Below are 24,138 nucleotides of genomic sequence, written 5' to 3'. Positions count from 1 at the left end.
ATTGAATTCGTTTGTAGAAATGCTCAAAAGCAATGTTTCAAGGTATTTGCTCATTGTTGAATGGGCAAGTTTGATGTTGTTAATTAAAAGCGCACAAAAGTAGGTAACATGCATATTACATGCAGTGCCATACACACACAGACCTTCACACACACACTCAACCCATTCAGAGAAGAGAAACTTATACAATGGTTACACGTATTAATTTGTGAGCTGCTATTGTTTGCTGTGTCTGTGTATTTCGTGTGTGTGTGCAGCCTTTGCGGACAAAAGGCGACACAACAATGAAACATCACCTTCTGTGGAGAATGACAGCACTGAATGGAAGAAATGCACATAAAAATACAAGCAAACATAAGGAAAAAATGCGCAGTGGCGGCAGAAACCACATGAACAACAACAATGCGAATAGAAAACACAACGGACAGTAGGTAGGGGAAAATAATGGGACACACTAACACAAATCTTTATTTAAGCATAACAAAAACATCAGTTTCAATGCTGGCGAAAACTTGTCCAAAGTCAGTGGCGAGCAGCAAAAAAATAATAATAATAATAGAAGGCAAGGAAGGGATGCAGAGTGCGAGAAAAAATTAGAACAGCAAAGCGCCTTAGGATATGCAACACATAAAACTTCAACTACAGCATCAGATTGCCCTCTGCGGTTGTATGTATGTGTGAGGCTTAAAGTTGCCTGTGTGTGTGCCTGTGAATTGAATGGTTCGGGTGCATGAATGGCGACAACAGCGAACGCCATCCAAAGACTTGAAGTGACGTCTATGGCCAGCCATTTCCGCTTCAATGTCTCGCTCTCTCCCTCTCTCGCTCACTCTCATTTAGTGCAATAATACGAGGCAGCGGCAGCGGCAGCAAGCAGCCAAGCCATTTTGTGTGCCATTTTTCTACAGCCCTTGGCATCTGGGGAAACGCACTGAAAGGCCAAACAGAAAGCTGAGAGCCAAGCCGAGTCGATTCGAGTGCCGTGGCGTAGCGTGGCGTCAAGCGTTGGCAATGAAGTTTAAACTTTGGCTCTGTGTGTGAGTTTTTCTAACGCAAACAACCACGACAGCCTAAATTCACAAATATACAAGTGTGTGTATGTGTGAGTCTTTTTCCAAAGTTTTGGGAAAGAGGAGCCTGCCAAAAACTTTTCATCGAAAACTTTTTGTGCATACCCGTCCTACATACATACATACATACATACATACATATACTTGTAGTACATACATACTCGTATATGTAAGTATATATGCTCGTATATTTTGCTCACAAAACGGAAGCTTGTTTTTCATGTCTCATGGCGTTTCCATTTTTAGCCATTTTAAATGCTTTAATCGCAATTTATCAAATTGCAAAATAAAAGGGGACAGGACAAACTTTCTGTCTGCTCTCTAGTCGAGTGAGTTTGCCTTCGAATTTAGGGCATTAGAATGATTTCAAATTGTAATCGTTTAATTTGTCAGGGATTTGGTTAGTTAAAACTTTTGTCTGCGCACATTTAGTTACAATTCGTTACAACTCGTTTCTTCTCCCTTCTTACAGACTGTGAACAGGATGCCACTACTAGATGCCTTCCCAGGAACGAGACAGCCGACATATTCGCATGACTAGGAGGGGCGGTGTGTTTGAGCAATGCACAGAACTAAGGCAATTGCAGTCAAGCGATCTCGATGTCTGAACGCACGCCCCATCGCCAGCGTCCGCCCGACGTCGAGGCGGCGCTCTCCTCCATGCTCTGGACACCCTACGAACGCACAACACCCACCAACAGCTGCTCCTCTGAGGACGAGGACGATGACGAGCGACTCAATCGAACGCTGCGCAAATCGCACAGCAGTTTTGAGACCAGCTTAAGCAGTCAGATGCTGTCTCTGCCCCTGCCCCCACCATCAATTCCACTACCGATAGCACCGACTGCCACTCCAACTGCCCCACGACCCCTTGTGCCTTTTCCTCACTTTAGCTTAAGTGCTTACGATGCGGCAATTGCCACCTTTGATGTGCCCAAGCATTCTGGGGCTGGCCATCGCAATCGCAACCGTTACTCCTATCCCTACTATGGCAGTCCGGCGCACACTTTAACCAACTGGTGTTCGTCGGCGGCTACGGCCATCAAAGAACCGCCCTCCTACGAGTCACTCTATGAGGAAAATGAAAATGCAGTGACGTCACAGCCGCCATTGCTTGACAGACTGAGAACGACCGCGGCAGCGCCATCGACGTCGACGGCGACAACTGCTCCGAGCAACATAAAGAGCGTGGCTCTCAGCACTCGGCAAAATGTTTTATGTGATAGATCGCAACGATCGCCAAACCACTCAACTACAATTACAACTACAACTAAAACAGCAACTGCAGCTACAAATGACAACAACAATACCAAAATTCAACTAACGGCACAAGTTCCCGCTGACCGTTTGGTGCGTTCCTTCACGGATGATTACATTTCGCAGGTGAGTTTGCCAACCAACCCCAACCCTAAAGAACTGACCCTAGCTATATGCTAAACAAACTATAATTATTTTAATAATAATGCCTTATAAGAGGTAAAGAAATACATCGACAAAACATATTTCTTAAATCGAATCAAATAACGTGTATGATTCGTAAAAGAAATCGATTGCCTATCGCAGTTGTATATTCGTATATAAAGATAACTTGCTCCCGAATTTGTCAAGCAATTTTCCAGGCTTTTACAACTGGAAAACTCTTCATATGTTCTAGTAAGTCTTCTAATAAGCCTATAGCCATATGTCCTGTACAAAATATTTAAAGAGCAAATGGTTCTCAATTTACGGAACTGCGACAACAGTTATTTGAGACCGATGTCGCAGGAATACCCACAATTTGTCTCAGCAATATTATTTCTAGTTATTAAATGAGGTCTTGGTCTGACTGTCAAATTTGCTAAGTTGATCAAATTATAATGTTTTTCACCTATGGGAAGCAACCATAGACATTCCCTAATTGTCAATGAAAACTCTCTCAGTGTTGCAGCACTGCTGTCACAAAAACAAACAATAGATTGTAATCATTTAAATATTTTTTTCCGTGTTCTTTGTTTTTTGTATTAAATTATAAATGGAAAAGCTCACCTATACTGAAAATATTACCTTAACTTCATTCTCGTGCTAATAAATTCGTACAACGTTTTGCAGGCGTGAAGCCTTGTTAATATGAAAGTGTTAGGCAGAATTATCAATCTTGAATATTTTTATGGGTATTGTAGAATAACAATATTGTAAAAAAAAACATATTAGGTTTTTTTTTGGCAACGTTTTTGTTTATTTGATTTGAAAAACATAAATAAATAAAAACACGATCTACCAACTAATTATCGAAACTGTCCCTTAAGTGCAACTTTTTAACTTTAATATCGCAGAATCAGCACTAAAAATATATATTTCATTTATAATCTTTTCGGTCTGCGCCTGATTTGAATCTAAGAAAGCTATTTGCTGATAGAAAACGTTGCTAAATACCATTCCATTACATCTTTGAGTGCAAATAGTTGGATGATAGATTGACTTGTGGATGCAACATTGTCTGAATTTTGTGACTCAAGTCTCTAGTTCTATTAGCTAAGCGTGCAAGCTCAATCAATTGCTTCGCCATGTATTGCTCGTAAAATTGTCACCAAGACGCGCGCTCGCGCCCTTAAACCCATGCTCTCTAGCTATCTAATAGGGCGCCATGAAATTTGATGTCGACAGTGGAGGGGGCTCCAGACTCAGTCCGAAACAAAAGCGAAGCTGAGTGCTGCGTTATCGCTCCATTGACAGCTTCTGCTCTCGATAAAAGCTAATGTTTCACTTAGGCGGCCCTTAAGTGCGCCCAGCACTGTGTCTCTGATAAGCGCAATGTGTTCCCTATCAGGCGCAGCTGTAAGCACTCACATGTAAATGCTAATATGTGCTCATGGTCGCTCATGTGGGGGGAGCGTGTGCCCTTTGTTTCTGTGCATATGCATGTGCTCATTTGAATATACGAGTATACTACATACATACATACATACATATGCATGTAGATATATCCATACATGCATAAGTACGTAATTTGTTTTGTTGCGTCAGCGAATTGGAAAATTGACCGCACTCAAATGACAAAAGTATACGAGTACGAGTTATAAAATCGGCATATACTGCCAATGCATTATAATATGAGTATGCTTGCGCAAACCCAAATTGTGCTGAGTTGAAGTGCATTATGGCGGAGTGTGTGGGTCAGTGACGCCGAAAGGGGTTGTGTTGCTACAATGAAACAAAAGGGTTGTCATTCAAATGGCTACGTAGTTGCAAATTCGGGTACACGTTAGGGGTTGAGAGCCTTTTCTTTATAAAAGTAAATCTGCTCTAACTGGGGAATTGCCTTTTAAATGCTTTAAAATCTTGTGAGTATTTATTTTTTTTCAATGGGCTTATTTTTACAGGCTAAAATTCCTTGTAAACTATGCATACATGTGTAATTCTCCTTTTTCTAAAGGGCCATAATCCATTACTAATTAAACAAAAATAATGAAAACTTCATTACAAACATTTTCATTGAATTTGTATATTTGTATACAGTAAGAACTTGAATTTATGACAATAGAGTTAACCAATCATGATAAAACTTGTCATGATGAAAATATTTTTAAAACAGAACGAAATTGCAAGCTTTCAAGAATATTAAAAATTACAGATCTATCATTAAAAGCAGAAGATTCTTTTTACAAGCTTTTTGAAACATGAAATGGCTTCATTTAAACCACTAAATGGTAAATTTGAGAAAAACGGTTTGTGGAATTGATTTCACCTTAGTTACCGTTATGTTTTTGATATGTCGCACTGAAGTAAGGTGCACCCCGCACTCCACACTTAACTGATGACAATAATTGAAGCAACAGCAATTGTAGTCTGTAGTCTGTAGTCTGGGGGCATGTAGACGGTGGCGAGTGATGGGGAAACAAGCAAACGTATTTTATGTTCGTTTATAATGGAGCTTCCAACGCTTTCAACTGACACCGTTAGTTTTGGGCGCCGCTATGATTGCAACATACATACACGTATAAGAACAACAACACCATTAAGAATCACAAGCATGCATCGCACGAGAGGCAGCAGCAATAGCAACAACAACTAGCATACTCGTAGGCAGCTTAGAACAATAAGTCAGCAGTCTGCCAAGCCATGAAGTTGCGAGGCGTGCGCAATGCTAACAGTAAATCACATTATTTCTGTGACGTAATTAATGCAAGTAACACAGCGTAACATAATTAGAGCCCGCACTCACAGTTCCTGTCGCACTCGCACCCACACTCGAATACACTCACACACACACATACATATGTTCATTACTATATACATGTAGACCCACATAATGCTAATAGCAGCAAAGTCGGAGGCACTCAACTAACGCTTTGTGTGTGTTGGTCTGTGTGTGTGTGTGTGTGTGTGGGTGGGCAGAGTCAGTAAGTCATGCTTCAGAGTCAGGGCAAACAAAACAGTAACAACAGCCACAGCAGCGACAACAACTTTATCAGCAAACATGCAGACGCCAGGCGACACACCAACACACACGCACATGCAGGCGCACAGTGTAACAATTACTTGTGACGGGTTTATGCGTTGGCTTAATTAATTCAATTAAGCGGACTTTATGCGCTTGTAGGCTCAGGCAAAGTCCTTGGCCTGCCCATGAGCCTGAGCCTGAGTATGGGCCTGTGCCTTGGCCTGTGCCTTGGCCTGTGCCTGCAAATTTGCGTACAAGCATTTTTTTTGGCTAATATCATTTAAGGCCCCAAACCCACATGATGAGGGCAAAGCTAAAATCTTTAGCATAGCCATAACCTCATGGCAATTAACGTTAATTTTCACTTAAAACTTCTAAGCTCTAAATGCGCCCATCTTTTTTTATAATACGCTATAAAACACCTCTGATCTCTCTTTTTCTCGCTCGCTCTTTTATACAGAATTGCACATCATTCCATCAGCCAGCAGCAGCAAACGTTAACAGCACCAGCAACAGCAACAACTCCAGCAACACACTACAAGAAGAAGAAGAAGAAGATGTACAGCACACAATGGAAAACAAGTTGAAAGAAAAGCCAACAACAACGAATGCCAGATCACAACAAAACGAGGAAAATCAAAGTAAGAGCAGCAACATTAAAGCGAATTGCATTATCAATGAACACGACGGAGAGCAAGAAATGGCAACATCAGCAACAACAGCAACACAAACAACAACAGCGACTGAGGAAACAGGCCTAGTGCAGGTCAATCAACCTGTTTCCTGTGCAGCAGCAACTCCAAGCAGTCACTGTGCCAGCGCAACAGCAACAGAAACAGAAACAGCAACAGAAACGGCAACAGTAACAGCAACAGCAACAGCAACATCAACAGAAGAGAGAACACAGTCAGCGGTAACGTCGCCAGAGAGCCACCCCAAGTGCTCACCAGCGATCAGTCTCTCGAGTTCGTTCGGCGCGTGCACAACAGTGGGCGCATGTTACAACTACAACGCTTCAACGTTCACGTCTACGAGTATATCGTCGTTGCCTGCCCCTTCATTCGGTGGTTCGTCGTGGTTGTCCGATTCGCCAGCGCGCCGCTTTACGTATTTCGACGGCGGCGACTACAGTGCGCTAAGGCCACCAAACAAATGTTTGGCAGAACTCGAACGCCTGTATGCCGAATTTCGCGCGAGTGAAAGTATAATTGAGCATAAGCAGAAAGAGCGAGGCGCCGCGGACGTGTGCGAAGCAGATTTAGAAGCGGGGACCATGCGTTTGAATGTGCCAGCCCATGCAACGGCGGCTGGGATGACCGCAGGCACTGCTGCGGTTTCCATGCAACTGCAACTGCCAACGACGTCAGTAAAATCACAAACAACAGCAGCCGCATGTTTGGGTGTGGTGCCAGCAACGACGACGGCCTTGGGGCAGCACCACAAAGCTACAACTGCAGTAGCAGCAGCACAGCCGACAATCAGTGGAAACAACAGTAGCAGTGTATTTCTAAATGCAACTGCTACTAACAGCAGTAAACACAATAGCAACAACAGCAACAATGTTGGGAGCTGTAATCAAGCTGCCGCTACGAACAACAATGACGAAAACAGCAATACTAAACGCGTCAGCAACATTGCAATTTCGCCAGCAACAAAGTCCTGTCAACGACAGCCAAGTCTTACAATCCAAGTGAATAATAATAATAACAACAACAACAACAACAGCATCAGTAACAGTAATAACGGTTCTAATAACGGTAATCATGTGTGTGTTGCAGCGCCAGGCAGCGCAGGCACAGCAGCAGCTGACACTACAACAACAACGTCAAGCCAAGCGACCATTGTTAATAACAACAACGGCGTTTGCGTTGTTAATTGTAATTATACCGTCACCCCCAATAGCAACATTAGAACCACCACCAGCAACAGCACCACCACAACCACCAGCAGCAGCAACAACAACAATAATAACAACAACAGTGTGGTCGAAATCAATTCAAATGATAATAGTGTCGCAGGGCTGGCCAAGCCATCGCCTGCCAAAGTGTTCAGTGCAAGTGTACAAAATAAGCTTAATAATAATACGAATAAGAATAATGTAAATGTTGATATTGCTGTTGCTCCAGCAACCTCTGCGGAGCAACATGTTGCAATTGTCAATGGAAATGTGTCCAGTGTCGATGATAACAGTGTGAATATAATCAATGTGAATGCTACAGCACCAACAACAAAAACAACTGTTTCCCACAACAAAATCAGCAGCTTGGCTACGCCTACGCGCTCCATACGCACTTTCACCTCAACGGAATGCCAAACGGACGATCTGCACACGGCCCAGCTGCGAACTCGTGAGCAGCGTCGTCGTGAGCGTCGTGAACGTCGCCAGCAGCAGCAGCAGCAGCTGCAGCAACAGGCGCAGCCGCAGACGCATCATGGACGTCGTCATCATACGGATCGTCACTCGTTGCCTGCCACGTTGCAAACGACACCGCCACCCGCACTGCCGCCACACTTGCACCCACCGCCGCATCTGCATGCGCATCCGCATCCGCATCTTGGAGCAACCAGCGGGCACAGCGCTACGTTGCCATCGTCGGCGGCTGCCATGATGCGACTGCCGGATATTCTGCACAGTCACTACCCGCCTCCATACAGTGCATTGCCCGTGGGCCAATTGGGACCACCGCCTACATCTGCGGCGCACCCTCAACCTCCAATGGGTGCAGCACCACTGCCACCGCCACCGCCCCCACCCGGCGCCACCATACTAACACCCATAATATCGACGGTGCCACTGCCGGGCGCAACGCCTCTGATGAGTGATGGACGCTTCACATTGCCGCTGCCCATCATGCGCAGGTGAGTTCAACTATCTAGCTAGCGATTGGAGCGGGCAGGCCCTCAACCGGACCTGCACATTTGTTTCCAACTGTTCCAACTCTCACCTCTGGCATCATCGATCACGGCGTTCATTCATGCCAGGCCCTGCCATTGTCTTAGCCCTGACAGCGCTCGTGTTTCGTGTTTGCTTGTTGTCTATTTCGACATTTTCTATTACCACACATTTCTTGTTCATTGTTGTTGTTGTTGGTATTGTATTTTCTGTGTACCCTACGAGCCATCCAGTTAGTCAGTCAGCCAGTGAGCCAGTCAGCCGGTTCAGCCATACTGCCATGCGACCATGTGTCTTCCTGTTTCATGTTGAACCGGCGGTGGCTACGACAACGACAACGGGAACGGCAACATACAGCCAGACATTATAATGATGGTAATTTTTATGTCAGTAACAAATTTCTTGCATGATTTGCTTCTTCTACTCCGCATTGCTATTTTGAACCATCTTTTCATAGCCAAGCAACCAACGACCTACCAGCCAGCCAACCAGACAACCAACCAGGAAGCTTACCCGCTCTCTTTCTCTTTGTCGTATCCAATCTCGTCTCTTGCTTTTGGTGTAAAAATTAATTTTTAATGTCGACAGCTTCCAAGAAGAGGCAGACACTAATTTGACGCTTACAGGTTGCAGGCTGCTTGCTATTCGCTGCTCGTTATAAATTACGAGCATTTGTTTTCGAAAAACAAAGATTTGAAGCACTGCTTCTCCGAATTTTTATTTTGCGCTGTGTTTTAGTTTTCGTTTGGCGCTCCATAATTCTTTTTATTATAATGAGTTTTTGTTTATCTGTAATTGCACATCAGCGAGTAGACTCGCATCCGTGAACACACACGCAACACTCACAAAAGTATAGTTGTCATATATGTAGTTGTTGTTGTTGTTGGTGGCTTTCGAGATGCTGACTGGTCATTTTTATTGCCCATATAGACACTAAATTATATAGACAACGCATTTCACATACGAGCCGAGCTGTTGGCCAGCATCACATTTAGACATTTTCCCACGCATTTATTACTAAATAAATATGTATTTATCTGCTATTGGTACTCAGAGAACCAGTTTTTCTATATCTAAATATATATACTATAATTGCACTGTAATTATTCGCTGGATGCGCGCAATCCGTCCATCTATTCTAATGGCGTGGCTAAGCGTCGTCGTGAGCTGAGTATTTGACATTTGCAATTTCAGTCCAAGTACAAATCGTGTTCCAGCATATCTATATCTATGTATATTTTTATTCTGAACACTCAAACTCGCTCCAATAGAAACAGGCAGCTTAGTATTCAATACAAAATTTGATCATTTAACGCAGTTTTTGTTTCCTTCTAATACAAGTATGCACTAATAATCTGAATACATTTTAATTTTAAAAATTTAAATTTTACTTTAAAAAGTAATACACATTTTTGCAAATTACTTTTAAAATGGATTATTTTACACAATTAATTCGTCAATTAATATGTTAAGTTACATTAGCATTAAAATAATGCTGTAATTTCAAATAAATTCGATAAATCGTTTGAGTATGTTGATTAATAAGACAATTGTGGTATACGCATAGTTAATGCCTATATAGCTTCTAAAAATAAAAGTATAGTTTTCTAGTCACGGCAACATCATTAATTTCACACTTAAGCTAATCAAATCCAATACTTTAAATGAAATGAAGAAGGCTCGTTATAACGTTATTATTCGAGTGGGCAGCACTGTATTTTGTCAAATACAAGTACGTGGAGCTGCTTAATTGCAAGACTTTGTCAGTATAAATGGATGCTATTGTTTGTTGAAATTGGTTTTGTAATGATTGAGATAATTGCATATTTATGAGCCTGTTAATCACGCTTAGAGATAATGATTCAAAACTTAAAATATACTATATTTAGAGACAAATCTGGCTTCGACTACTTCGACTTAGTGTGTAAGCAGCGCAAACCAATTAAAAATTTGTGCTCGAATCGAAGCGGGCGCAGCAGTATAAACCACAGCCATTATCCACAATTTTGACACCTTTCAACCTTCGTTCAATATTAACGCGCTCTTACACAATTTTTTCAGTTACTTTTTCAGCCTTTTTTGCAACCAAAAAGGTGTAAAAAGCGAAAGTTACGGGGCAGTTGGGGACCGCAAGGAGTTGTTAAAAGGGTAGCGCGTTGTTCGGCCGAGCGAGCATAATCTTGAAATCATTAAATAACAAAAACAGCAAAAATTACAGCGCCCGAGCACAGGAAACTGAACAGCGGCCAAACGAAAAATAAAAGCCGACTGATTCGCTTGGTGTGGTTAGGGTTGGGGTGGTGGTGGTGGTTGGGGTGGTGGCGATGTTGTGGAGTGGAGTGGACTGGAGTAGAGTCGAATGGTGTGGTGTGGTGCTTTGTGGAGGCTGAGCAGGCGCAATAAAAAAGGAAACGTGATGCCGAAATCACGTTGCCAGCGCAACGTATAAATCGTTGTAATAATTTTTTTAGGATTTAATTTTATTTTCAACCTTTTTGTGGGGGTTTTCTGCCGTCTGTAGCCAGCAGTAGTAGCAGCAGCAAAAACAAAAACAAAGACAGAGCAGCAGCAATAAAATCACTTTAACAGGCGGCAGACACACGTACAGATCCACGGACAGACAGACAATCGGACGGACGGACGGACGGACAGACAGATCAACTGTCAGTCAGAGTCGAGAGCGTTTGTATGGAGTGCAACTTTTTGGCTACTTTCACTTTCGTACGAGCATTGTATCTTAAGGTTAAGCGACAGCCGCCAGTCGCCAGCCGACAATCAGCCATCGGGCAAACGAAACGACCGCACGCCGCACAGCAGATATAAATGAAGATGAAGTTTAAGTGCTTACATGCTATCATAAATTTTGCTTAAAGGAAACAAAACGTGGCCAACGACGTGACATATTGTCGATTTGTTTTTCTTGCCAAGGCACATACTCGTACTCACGAGTATATGCATACATATACATATGTACATATATATAGTATGTATATATTTTTGTATAAATCAAATCATTTAATTTCACGTCATTAGATGCATTTATTATTAATTAAGCCACTTCGTCTTCTGTCGGGCTAATTGCACACACACACACACACACACACACCACAATAAAGACACGCGCTGTCCACGTTGTTGCAGGCCAGCAAATGATAATTAAACGCATGCAAATTAATTTTCAAGCTGCTGCTGCTGCTGACACTGAAAACTCATTTGAACCATGCACGCAAGAGGAAAAAACAAAGCCCCAAAAACCGGTTGTTAGTGTCAAATTAAAAGTCCAAAGACCCAAAAGTGCAAAAACAGCCGACAGCCGACAGCCGAGAGTGCTGTGGAAAATTTGCATACGAGTGTGAAGAGAAACCAAAAACAAAACGAAGAGAACGTCAGGCGAACGAATGTTGAAGAAGAAAAAGAAGAAGCAGAAGCAGTGCAAAAGCAAATCGATGATTCAACGAAAAATACATATAAAATGCAAATGCATGTTAAATAAAAAAACAATCATTAAAAAGCGGCAACAGCTAAAGCCAAAGTCGAAGTCGAAGCCGAAGCTGACGCTTGCTGCTGCAGACTGCAGACTGAAAAACCAGATTTCTCTTTAAAAAATAAAAAAACAACCGACAACATAAAAAGATCTGAATTGTCTTCAGCTGAGTTGAAGCTGAATACGCTTTTCTGACAATTATAAAAAGGGGGGTTTCATTTTTTTGCTTTCAAATCTACGAGTGATTATTTCAGTTCCTAATTTCTTGACAATTCAATGTTCATCTTATAGTGGAATATAAAGTACATTCCTACTCTGCTCCTTCGCTGTTAGAGTCCATACAATTTTTATTTTTTCCCATCGGAGCTCTGGCCTTGTCTTGACAATTGTATCGTTCAGAAATAAATCCTATTCGGACTGTCATAAATTGTTAACCACACCTTTCGAAAAATATTTTCACACACATAACTAAAATATTCATTACCATGAAATACAACGAACTAATCTAAATCGCGTATGAATATGGATAGTAAATGTTAGATTATTTAATATATTTTTACAAGTATGTAGCTTTTGTTAAAATTAAAAGTACACTTAAAAAAATACTCTAATCTGGTAGGTTCAATGGATTATCCACAGAAAGTTTGAGCTCGATAAGGAGGAGGATTTTGTGGAACAGTTTCATTTATTCCATAACATATATACATTATTCTTGCATCTAAACTCGATGTACCCTTCTTTTTAAAGTGAAGAGCACAATTACACAAAAACAACGAGCGCCAAAAGTGAGCAAACAAAGTTTCAGGCTGCAGAACTCAAGTCTGAACTTTGTTGCAGTCTCCAGTCTCGATCGCTTCAGTTGGAGATTTCCAGTTTGCAAGACAGTGGACGACGCAGCGACAACAACAACAATAGCAACAACAACAACAGCATAACTTGGTGCAACACCAAGCTTTTGGCAATGTTGTTGTTCTTGTTGTTGCTGTTGGCGATGCCTCATTGCAGGCCCAACTCTGATGGAAACGAATGACACACTTTTGTTTGTGTACATAAAATTTACAGTTTTATGCGTTGCACTGCCGCAAGACTTTTCCAGACATGCTTCAAGCCCCCACCGACTGCATTCGAGATTTATGTTAGTGGCAAGGCTTTTCTTGTTGTTGTTGCTGCAACTTTTTTGCTGCCTAGAACAGTCGGAGGCAAAATTGAGTGATTTTCATAAATTTGAAGAGGAGAAAAATATATAAACAAATGGGAAAATTTGAATGTTTGGCCTTTGCGGGTAGCGAATAAAACCCAACGCTCCCGCTAACAACAACATCAACAAAAACAAAACAACAACAACGCCAGCATGAACAACAGCAACAAATCCATGTTGCAGAACTGACCAAACAACTTTCCAGTTTTATGGCCCGGCCAGCTCATAGCGCCCGCTCTTTCACTGATTTTTAGTTGGCTGTGTGCTTGACTTTATTTATTTTTGTATTTTGTGTTTTTTTTTCTTTTTTGATTTTGTTGTGCGCTGCAGAAAACAAAAACCAAACACAACATAAAAAGACGGCTAAATAACTTGTTGGTTTTGGTTCTTATTTCTGTTTTTGGTAGGTGCTCCGACATAGTAGGATGCCAGCCAGCTAGGAAAGATTGCAACCGCGCTGTACACAAATAAAAGTACCCGCTGTGTTGGCCAGAAAGGCAGAACAAGATGAGGAACTTACCAAAAGTCAATAAGGCCAATAAAGCAAACTCGTCGTCGTCGTCGTTGACGTTGTCGATGGCAACCAATGATGATGATTTCATAGCCATTCCTAAAACTTCCCCACAGTGTAAACGGCTTGCGTTCTATGTGAACAAAATTTCTATTTGCTCAGCTTGGGGAAAGTGTTGCATAATTCAGAACCATAATGTACTTTCTTTTCGACTTAACTGATTTAGTTTTAAATTAAATTTGGTGGTTTGTGCAGTCAAAATATTATTATAGCCGATAAGGTGCTGTTCAAATAACTTTGGTGATATATTTGATTTCCATTCGAATTATTTTGCAGAGATTGCGACTAATTCTAGTTCCCATAAGTTTGCCAAATTCAAAGTATATTAATTCCTATGTATTAACTTCTACGCATATATAGGAACTATTTCAGCTGGAAGCTATAGAATATATGTACTTGTATAGTATGTTGATTACTTAAATACTGAAAAATTGCTAAAAGCTATGTCGGACATACAAGTACAAATAACTTTAAAGTTATAAATGAATATTGAAGATTCTTATGAAGTTTGTTGTAGCAAATCATTATGTTTCAGTATAGAATTCTGATTGCTTTAAATTGATGTACAAATATATATTTGTGAAACTCGTTGAATTTGCTTGCAAAATATTTTGTTGTCTGACCATATAAGTAAGTAAGGCCAGTTTTTCTCAGGTTCATGAGACATCTGATGTGTGTGTCCAGCTTCGTTTTTGTACAGCTATATCAGAGATTTTGGATACTGTGCAGTGTCTACTGCCTGGTTTGGTAGCTATAGCTGTAGCTGTATCTGAGGCTCAGGCTGTGAGTTCGCTCTCAGCTGCAGCCAAATTGCGGTCGTCTGTGCGGTTGCTGTGGTCGCTGTTGTTGTTGCTGTTAGTGTCGACTAGTTTGTTAGTGTTTGTATAGAAAATGCATTCGGGCCAAGTTGAAATGAACCGGCAAAATGCAGACAAAGAAGAAGAAGCTGAAGATAAAGCAGCAGTAGAAGAGTTGGCAGCAAATAGACAGTGCCGATAGGTAGCAGCAGCATACGCAACAACAACAAAATGACAAAAGGAAACCTAAACAAGTTGCTGGCCCTGGGCCTGAAGAGGAAGAGCAGTGCGGAGCGAGTGAGAGTTGCCGTCGCAAAATTGACAAACTAGAGATAGCCCGGGGGTCCACACTGCCGATACACGCAACTGCAGTTGTAAAGCCAAACAGTTACAACAACAAGAACCTAGCCACAATTGCACCGGCAAATGAAGAACCATAGAACCAGCCTGATCATAAATGGTATTCATCACATTTCGAATACATTAATATTAACTATTGTGCTTTCTAGATAATAGAGAAGTGGCACATTGCTAAATCTTATTTAATAAGGAGTAATAGCTACCAGATTGTCGATCTTTTGAACATTCTATCTTCATACAAGTATAGTTTCAGTTTAATTTCATTTGCAATCATTTAGTATAAAATTGATTCACGAGAATATATTTAATGAGAGATATCCTGCGAAAGGTCCAATAACATCGTAACTTTAATTTAGACAGTGCCGAGCTTTACAGGTTTATTTATTTTTATTTAATTTAATTTTTTTATTTTTATTTTGTTTAGTATGTAATCTTTTTCACGGTGTATGAAGGCGGCCCAGTTAAACACACAATTACCCACAGGCCAAACACTGTTTGAACTATTAAATTGTCATTCGATTTGCTGTCGCATCGTATTTGGGTTATAAGTCGCTAATAACGTTGCGATCCCTCTTGGGCCTGTTCTATAAGAAATACTCGTTCTTGGACCATCCAATGATTGACAGACGCGGCCCGATTGCTGTTTATGGACATTCTTGAATGCTCGACTGATACCTTAATTGTGCCATTGCTATTAAGTTTTTGATGTGGCACATTGACTGGCTTGATTTTTTGAAAATGTTTTAATAACATTTTGCTGTAGATGTTGTTTTCCAACGCCGCAAGTGAGCATTGTTTGGCCTTGAGCGTTGAGAAATTTCAAGCTGGGTCGCAAGTTGTTAGCAGCAACGAACAACTTTATTCTCTCTTTTTCTGCCACACTCATTATATATTAGACAGACGCCTCTTTAGGCGCACAATAGGGTTTTGTGCGTGTGTCTACAGTTCAATGCCACGGAACAAGAGAACCAAGTCCCAAACCTGCACCCGTACCCCTACTCCTGCCCCAAACGGCTCCATTGTAAATTCAAACGAACTCCGTGTGTGATTTCTCGTGTTTTCACAAAAGCCAATGGACATCGAAGTCGGCGAGTTTGGCCGCAGATGAGCATAATTTTTAAATAACTATATAAATAAATAAATACGTATTTACATGAGCGCGTATTGTGTTTGCGTAAACAAATGCTGATATGTTCTTTCGCCATACACCCTACACCGTACACTCTTTATTTTTGTGGCCCTGTCCCTGTGCCCTCCCTGGCCATTTCTCTCTTTATTTCGCTGGATGAGTTTTGCGGCTGTGGTTTTAAACAAAAGTCCATAATTTATGTTGTTGCTGGGCAGCTATGGGGCGTTGTTTTGCAACTCTTTTTCATTATTTTGTTTGTGTGTTTTGTGTTTGTGTATGTGTGTTTTTGTTGTGGTTTTTAAAGCTGGCAAACAAAATGCTTGTGCATTGAACTGAATGCCGGCTGTACGCTTCGATTCAGGCAACAGAATTCCGGGGTGCGGTGGGTCAGTGACTTGCCATAGTCAATATTCATTTGCCATTTTGTTCGATTTGTTGAATTTTGTTGAATTTTGCCTTTCCATAACAAAAGAAAAAAATAAATAAATGAAAACCCCGCAAGTGAGGGCATGACTCAGTCTTAGATTGGATAATAATGTGAGCTGGATTTCATTATAATGCCAATTTCAATTCACTTTTTGACTCATTGAAGTCAGCAAAATGTGGTATTTATTACGTTAATGCTGCACTTTTCAAGTTAACAAAATCACAAAACAACATTTTTTATTAATAAGCCGCTTGACCCGCATTGCTCACAACAAACATGTAGGCGTTGAAATGAATTTGCGATTTCTCCTCGTACCCAACAAAATCGTTAATTTGCAAAGAAAAGATTGGGAAAAAAAATCAAATCTCTCAATGTTTGGGTTCACGTTTGTTTGTAGTTTATAGAGATCGCATTTTATATCCCCATAAATCAGTCCGACTTTGACTCCGAGCGTTTCATAATCCCCACACACATACGAGTATACATCTGCTTTAAATGGATATCAATAATTAACTTTTTCTCTGGCCTGGCCGTGAGGTAATAAAAGTATTGGCTAGAGAGTTTGTTTTACTTTTTGTTGTGTGTGTGTGCTTGGGTTTTGGGTGAAAGTTTTGTTTTGTTTTCAAAATTTGCCACGATCAGTAGGTGGCTTTATTATGTTGATTTGATGCCCCGATAATGTCTTTTGGATCGCTTGAGAAATGAGCTGTAATTATAATTTATTGCGTTTAGTTTAGCCGGGAAATTGCATAATTTGTTTGGTCACTGCTCTGCATTATAGATCAGGCAATTAGCTTGACTCCACCACCACCAACAACAACAGCAATAACACACAAAAAGTTCAATTTCCCAAACTATTGTGTTTACTTATAGTATGTGTGTTTGCCGTCGTCTGTACACTTTTTATTGTGGCTAATTTGTGCCCTCAAAGCCTGTTTTTGTTTGACTTCAATTAACGTAACAACAAATGCAAGCGCTTAAATATTTAAAACCAATACCAATTTGCCATATAAAATGCGCAAATGTAATGAGCAGAGTACAGCAACCAGAAAAACAGAAAACAGAGAAAAAGTCGAGCAAAGACCAACGCCAAAAGCGCAATTTAATGGCAACATTTAGCTTAAACATTGTAACCAGCATCTACCAGCAAACCAATTGCATTGCTCCTTCCCCCTCCCCAACTCCTGGGCAGAAGATGCAGACACTACGTTTCTAGAGCTCTTGGGTGGCGACAAGTGAAGCCCATAGGAAGGTTCCAGCCGGAGCCAATTCCGCGCTGCACTGTACTGTGTCAACCGTCAACCGCAAAATGCGCGAAAAAATAAACGCAGTCGAAAAAGGAACCGACTATAGCTCCAGCAGCAGTAACTGTTAAAGCAAATACAGCAACAATTTACAAGCAGCGCACGGCTTCGCAAGTGGGCGGCGGGTCGGCGTTGTTGCTGTACGAGTACGTGCGATCTCTGGCTCCCTACACTGATTTCAATTTAGAGTGCAATGAGTTTTGTTGCGGGGGTGCCGTCAGAGTTTCAAAAGCATATTTGTACGTTGTCTGAAAATCAGTTAACCCTCAAATACTATACAGACTGCAGACTCTGAAAGCTGAAAGCTGAAACTGTGGCTATTATTGTTAGTGCTTGTGGTTTGCAGTCCAAGCCACAAAACGTTTCGCTTAAAGTGGCTTGTTTTTTGTTATACGAGTAGGTATGTACATATGTGTGTATTATTTTTGAAAATTAATTAAAACATTTTGCAAGTTATGAGCAACTCGCCGAACTTGCCCGAATGTTACTTGTACGATGCGAGTGTATCTATGGCACTTTCTGTAATCTATGCACACATAAAATAAATAATTTACGCCTCTTGTTTTGTTCTTCTTGCTATTCTGCAGGGGCTGTCTGTGGGTCTGTGTGTGTGTGCGCTCATAAAATTTTACGTGTATATTGCTCATAATTACATGCGCAGCTGTACAAAAGTCACGAAGCGTATACGCAATGTTTTTATTGTCATAAAAGATTTGCAGAGTTTGTTTTGTGAGGGCGCAGCTCCTATTGCTGTTAGTTATTGTTATTATTGTTGCTTGTTTTTGCTTCTGGGTCTGGGGTCGTTGTGTGCACGCGTCTCTGTGCGCTCAATGCCTCAATCCTTGCTTTTTACAGCCAGACAGCCGCCTCCCCTCCACTCTCAACTCATAATTTGCAGCCTGTGGATGTGTGTGTGTGTGTGTGTGTGTATGTGTGTCAAATAATTGTTGCCAAATTTGTTTGTTTCGCACTTACATGCATACAAATGACAACTATAAGTGCCAGTTGTGTGCGGAGCTGAGGCAAGAAAAAATGGGGTAAAAGGGTTGCCCTGACAGCGACCCGGCGCTACAAGCTTGATTAATTTGCACAATGAGTTATAATTAAAGAGCGCTAAATAAGCAACGAACTTTCATAAAATTGTGTGCGTGCATGTGGTGTGTGTGTGTGTGTGTGTGTGTGTGTGTGTGTGTGTGGCTAATGGATGGTAGGAAAATAAAAAACAAAAGTGGTTATAAAAATGAGCGACCGCAAAAGACAAAGGCGGTAATTTGACGCAGCTGGGAAGCGGCAGCAGCCCAAGCCACTCAAGCCAGCCACAGCAGCCACAAAACACAGCGACAACAACAGCAACAAAAGAAAAGTAAAAACTACTAGTACTAGTACAACAACAACAAGGCGAGGTGCTGCTGATGACGCCGCCAACATTGATGGCGACAGCAAAACTAAAAGTCAAAACAAATAATTTGCTATAATAACTAAGAGAAGCAAAACAGAAAACAAAAGACGAGCAAAAAGTCACAGACAAGCAGAGTACGAGTAGAAGTAAAACAAAGCAAAGCAAAGCAAAGCGAAGCGACGCAAAGCAAACCCAAACACGAGCTCTTCACCGCAAAACCCAAGCATAGAAACTTTCTCCGCACGCACACACACACACAGCCACACATGCAATGAGACAGGCAGAGGGTTACACACACACACATACACACACGCACACATACACATGTGTAAGTCTGTGCAAATTTTGCATTTGAGGTAAATGGGAGCTGGTACAGTGACAGCTATAAGTAGATTGATAAGCTTCTGTTGTTGAAATGCTATTTTTATTTTAAATCAAAGGAGGCGTTTACGGAGAGAGACCTGAAGCATCAAAGAATCAATGCTTCAGATACTATTTTTTTCATGATAACATATTTGCATTTGAGGTAAATGCGAGCTGGTACAGTGACAGCTATAAGTAGATTGATAATACTCTGAACTGTTTTTTTCAAACCAAAGGAGAGGTGTAGAGAACCTATGCTTCAGATGCTATTTATTTTCATGTTATACCCACTATTTTAAAGATAATGATAACATATCTCATCAATTATAGACAATCTGTTGAGCAAACTTGTGAAGTAGGAGGAGGGGGATTCCTAAAGTAATTGAACCAAATGTGAATATATTATTGATGTGCACGTAAGAGTTCACAAAATGATTTTAGTTTGCATTTGACTAGCACCCTGGTGGTTTATTTTAAGATTTCTATATTCTGATTTGCCTCATATTTTCCCATTCAATGTTATAAGCTTTATGTAACTTGCCTGATTGTCAAAGTAATCTTTAAATATGTGGTAAAAACCCACATGCTGGTTGTTATCTGTGTCCATTGTTGTTGGTGTTGCTGCTTTTGTTCAACTGTTCAACACTATTTCTTAGACATGCAAATCCGATGCACTGGACCGAGTGATGCAGTCAAATCTTATTTTGTTCGATTACATGCTAAAAAAAATACCATCAGCGATATTACCGCATCGCGTACTCAGTGGTTTAAATAAAATAACTTTTTGAAAGACATGTGTCAAGCAACTTATACTACATAGTGTAAGTGCGCTTTAATGCATGTATCTCTCTCCGAGTTACTTTGCGTATCTAGCGAGCTGAAGAGTTGCGAGTTAAGCGTCCGTCCGCCCGCTCGCTCCGTCATTCCAGCAAGCCACGAATCGTGGCCAGCCACACGACTATTAAACGCACACTTGCGTAAAGTTTTCGCACTCTCAGCTGCATCCTTCTTTTTTTGTATCTTTTAATTTTACAATGAAACTTTGTGAAAATTGTACTCAGCTGTGAGCGTCAGCATTAACTCAAGTACCCTCAGCAGCATCTTGAGCTTCGGAGCCCGTGTGGCTGTCGTTTCAGCTTAAGGAACAACTGCGGTTAGTTTTGAGAAGCTGTCTGGTCGCACTTTTGATTTTGCAGACAAAGAAACGGCACACAGTCTCTCACTCTCCTCACAGACCGCGCCTTACACATCTTCCATCCTTTCCTTTCCCCCGCCCCAAACTCTTCTACACCCCGAACAATGTCGCATAAAATGTCGTACACTTTATGGCTGTACGCGTAGCAGCTACAGTAACGAAATCACCCCCACCCCCATAATTGGGTTTTGCTTATCATCCAGCTGCAATCAGCATATAATTTTCAGCTACACATAACATAACAAACTACGAGAACATGCCGGAGACTCGTAAGAAACATGTGGCCGATGGTGGGCAGGCTGTCAATTTTCGCATTTAGCAGCGTGCCAGGCAGTGACCAGCACCCTCATTGTCACATCCATCTGAACGACCCGAGCTGAAGCCAAGGCTGGGCCAAGCAACTGTATTTCATGACCATGCCATACTGAAATTTAGTGCTAAAAACCATGGCAACGATAAGGGCCGCATCGATCGCCCACCCCCATGACTCAATGTGTTGCTCAAAAAGAAAATGAAAACGGAAAATGAAACTGACTCTGCCTCTGCCTCTGACTCAGACTCAGACTCCGACATCAACTGAACTGAGCTGAAAGAAGGCACAGGAAATTATGCGTAATGAAGTAAGCACTTTCTGTTTCCCTGCATCTCTATCCATGTACACACATACATAATGGGTGTGTGTGTGTGTGTGTGTGTGTTTGTCAGTCGGTAAATGTGTTCTTATCAGCCTCTGGACCTTGGGTTTTTTCGTGCTCTACACGATGAAAATTGCTTGTTGCTGTTGTGTGCATTGGGCAGTTTCTTTTCTCGCTTGGTTTCCGCGTCAATTTCCTTTAATGTGCTGCGGCGTGATGTCCCTTACCACATACGACTACAAACATACATACAAACATACATACATACATACACACATACATAGAGATGATTCTATATGGTACTCCCAATCAGTTTTGCGCTTTATGCGCATTTTTATATGCTCTGCTTGTTGCTGGCTGTCTGACACAGTATTTTATCTGCGTAATTGAGTTCGCTTCTACATTAACAGCAACATTTTTGAGCTACGAACGCGGAGCGGGCGAGCTGCAGGCACTGACCAGAAACGCCCGGAGCTGCAGATAAGGGTGTCATAAATTGGCAGCTGAAATTAAGAAGAGCCATTGATGTACGTATTTCCGATACGCGTAGCAAATGAAATCTTTACAGATGTCCCTGAATTTTCTAAAACCTGTATAGAAAATACAATCCATGGCTTTTGCTTCATATCCAGTGGATGGAAACGTAAGCTAATTTCTTCCTAATCAACTAAAATGAATAACCAATGTGTGATTGCTGACAACAATTTAATGTTCGACTAAAAATAAAAAATCATTTCTAAAAATATTATATTGAATAACTCACCCCTTTAGAAGTATTGGAAATAGATATACTTGTACTATATTGTGGTAATATAATTTTAAAACAATTGACAGATGAGTCCTACTTTATACTTACTTCTACCTCTTTGATGATGAAAACAGAACAGTTGTAAGTCGGACGACATTAGAGCTCCGCAGTTTATTTATGTATTATACCGACGTATTCCCGCTTTAGTCATTTAACTTAAAATGTAAATATTGGAATACTAGTGGGGATACCTTAATTAACCTAATAAATAGCTGTTCTACTAAGAGTGATTTTTGCACCGATTGGGCTGATAAAGTAAATAAATTATTAATGGTTTGTAATGTAAACTTGCTCTGCAATGGATTAGCCAAGTCTAAATTCAAAAATTGGTGCCCTCAGTTGTTGTGGTTTAAATATGATCGTTCAAACGAACAAGTTTACATTGAATCGTCTCAAAATGCTTCTGCCTTCAATCTGATATGTGCCCTTTCATGGTTAAATGGACTCACCTCGTCATATTGATAAAGAATATCTATACTCTATGATATGCCACGCCTCCTTCTGTGTGTTATTTTCATACATTTTCACTAAGTTTTTACATAAACTCTCTAAAACTGCCAGCCACAAAATAGTGGACGTTGTTTTGTGGACTCCATCAGATTTATAAAACGACCCAACTCTTCTCTTTAAATATTTGCTTTTAATGTTTATTTATTTGTACAACACTAAAAATTCAATTAAAAATTTTCTAAAAATATATGCTTTTCTGTTGCCTTCTCATTTGCCTATTAAAGCAAAATGCCTCACGGTACGAAATTGTTGTTTGCTGTCATTCAAGTATTTAGTATATACTATGTATATTATGACAACAATTTTTTGGATTTTAATGATGCAGCATATTTCAGCTTAATTTAGTAAAAATTATAAAATTTCACACAAACATACACACAAACTTTATAACGAGACATTGCGTGCTGTCGCTTAATGAAGGCCATTTTCAAAAATACATAATGAGAAAATGGTTGAGCGCTTCATTTGCGGCAAATTGAAGCGGATGCTGTTTAAAGAGAAGAGTTTCAGGGCCCGAAATTTTGCTAATCAACAAAGCTACCCAACTACCTTTCCCAAAACAGAGGCAAACGAAGAAAAAATATCGATTCGCATTCACTGCCATAAATAAGAAAACTGGCCAAATGCCAATGTGAGAATTGCGTGCTAAAAATGCTTAAGATGTTAAAGATTTCAACAATTTATTGCATAGAAAAACGTAAACCGGAATCAAGTATAAAGTAATACAGGTAGAGGAACTAGAAGCAACATTAAATAAAAAAGTTGTGAGCACTTTGGCTGAGTCACGACTTCGGTACAATTTGACTTCTCCACTTCAGAGAAACAACAAAAAAAACCAAGTCAGCCGGACGCGGAGCGTTTCAATCAACTGGCATGGCCAGCTTTGGGAGCGAGCTGCTCCTATAGAGATATCTAAGAAAACGACTTCGTCATAGCCAGCATAGGCAGAGTCTGGGGCAGAGGCATAGCTATTGTGTGAGGCGTTGAAAACGCCTCGCTCTGAAATTAGCCATATTTTTGAGCATGGCCAAAAGCATTTCTAAGCGTATTGCCGAATGGAAGAAAAGGTAATGGCAAATGGCAAATAACTAACTGAGACGTGTAAACGCGAATTGGTAATCGATGAGTGCAGGGCAATTGCATAGACAGGGCGGGACAGAGGGGTAGATGGGTAGAGGGGTAGAGGGGCTCAGAGCTGCCAGATACGTGCACAAGGTCAAGTTGTTTATGGACAACACTTTATATTTGATATTGATGGCGACTGTGACACTGCCTGCCCATTTTGGCCCACACACCATTTAATGTCTTTTTCGTGCCGAGCTACAATATTCATTTTTATACCCTGCATGCAATAGGGAAAAAAGGTATACCCGTTTCGTGCATACGTGTGTAACACCTCGAAGGATACGTGGCAGAGTGTATACTTATATTCGTGACAGTTTTGTCGAGACAGATGCCATGCGTCTGTTTGAAAGCAACGATCTCAGAATGTATTAAAACTGAAATATTCAAACTGCTACCCATAAATGGGCTATTAAATGCTGTTAGTTCTAATTTGTTTTCATTTCAAGTTTC

General features: G+C 40.9%; 1 protein-coding gene across 1 annotated transcript in view; it reads left to right on the top strand.

The window, feature by feature from the left end:
- The first annotated feature begins 1,670 nt into the window (after positions 1-1,670).
- The window catches only part of LOC115623638 (mucin-5AC), a 44,957-nt gene continuing 22,489 nt past the window's right edge, over positions 1,671-24,138 (top strand). Inside the window, exons 1-3 of the mRNA XM_030518125.1 lie at positions 1,671-2,453; positions 5,951-7,868; positions 8,052-8,349. Of these exons, the coding sequence (XP_030373985.1) occupies positions 1,671-2,453; positions 5,951-7,868; positions 8,052-8,349 (2,999 nt within the window). The remainder of the gene's footprint in view (positions 2,454-5,950; positions 7,869-8,051; positions 8,350-24,138) is intronic.

Source organism: Scaptodrosophila lebanonensis, unplaced genomic scaffold, assembly GCF_003285725.1.
Source record: "Scaptodrosophila lebanonensis strain 11010-0011.00,11010-0021.00 unplaced genomic scaffold, SlebRS2 tig00000001-arrow-pilon, whole genome shotgun sequence".
NCBI classification, from domain to species: Eukaryota; Metazoa; Arthropoda; class Insecta; order Diptera; family Drosophilidae; genus Scaptodrosophila; species Scaptodrosophila lebanonensis.
This window is presented reverse-complemented; position numbering and strand designations above follow the sequence as displayed.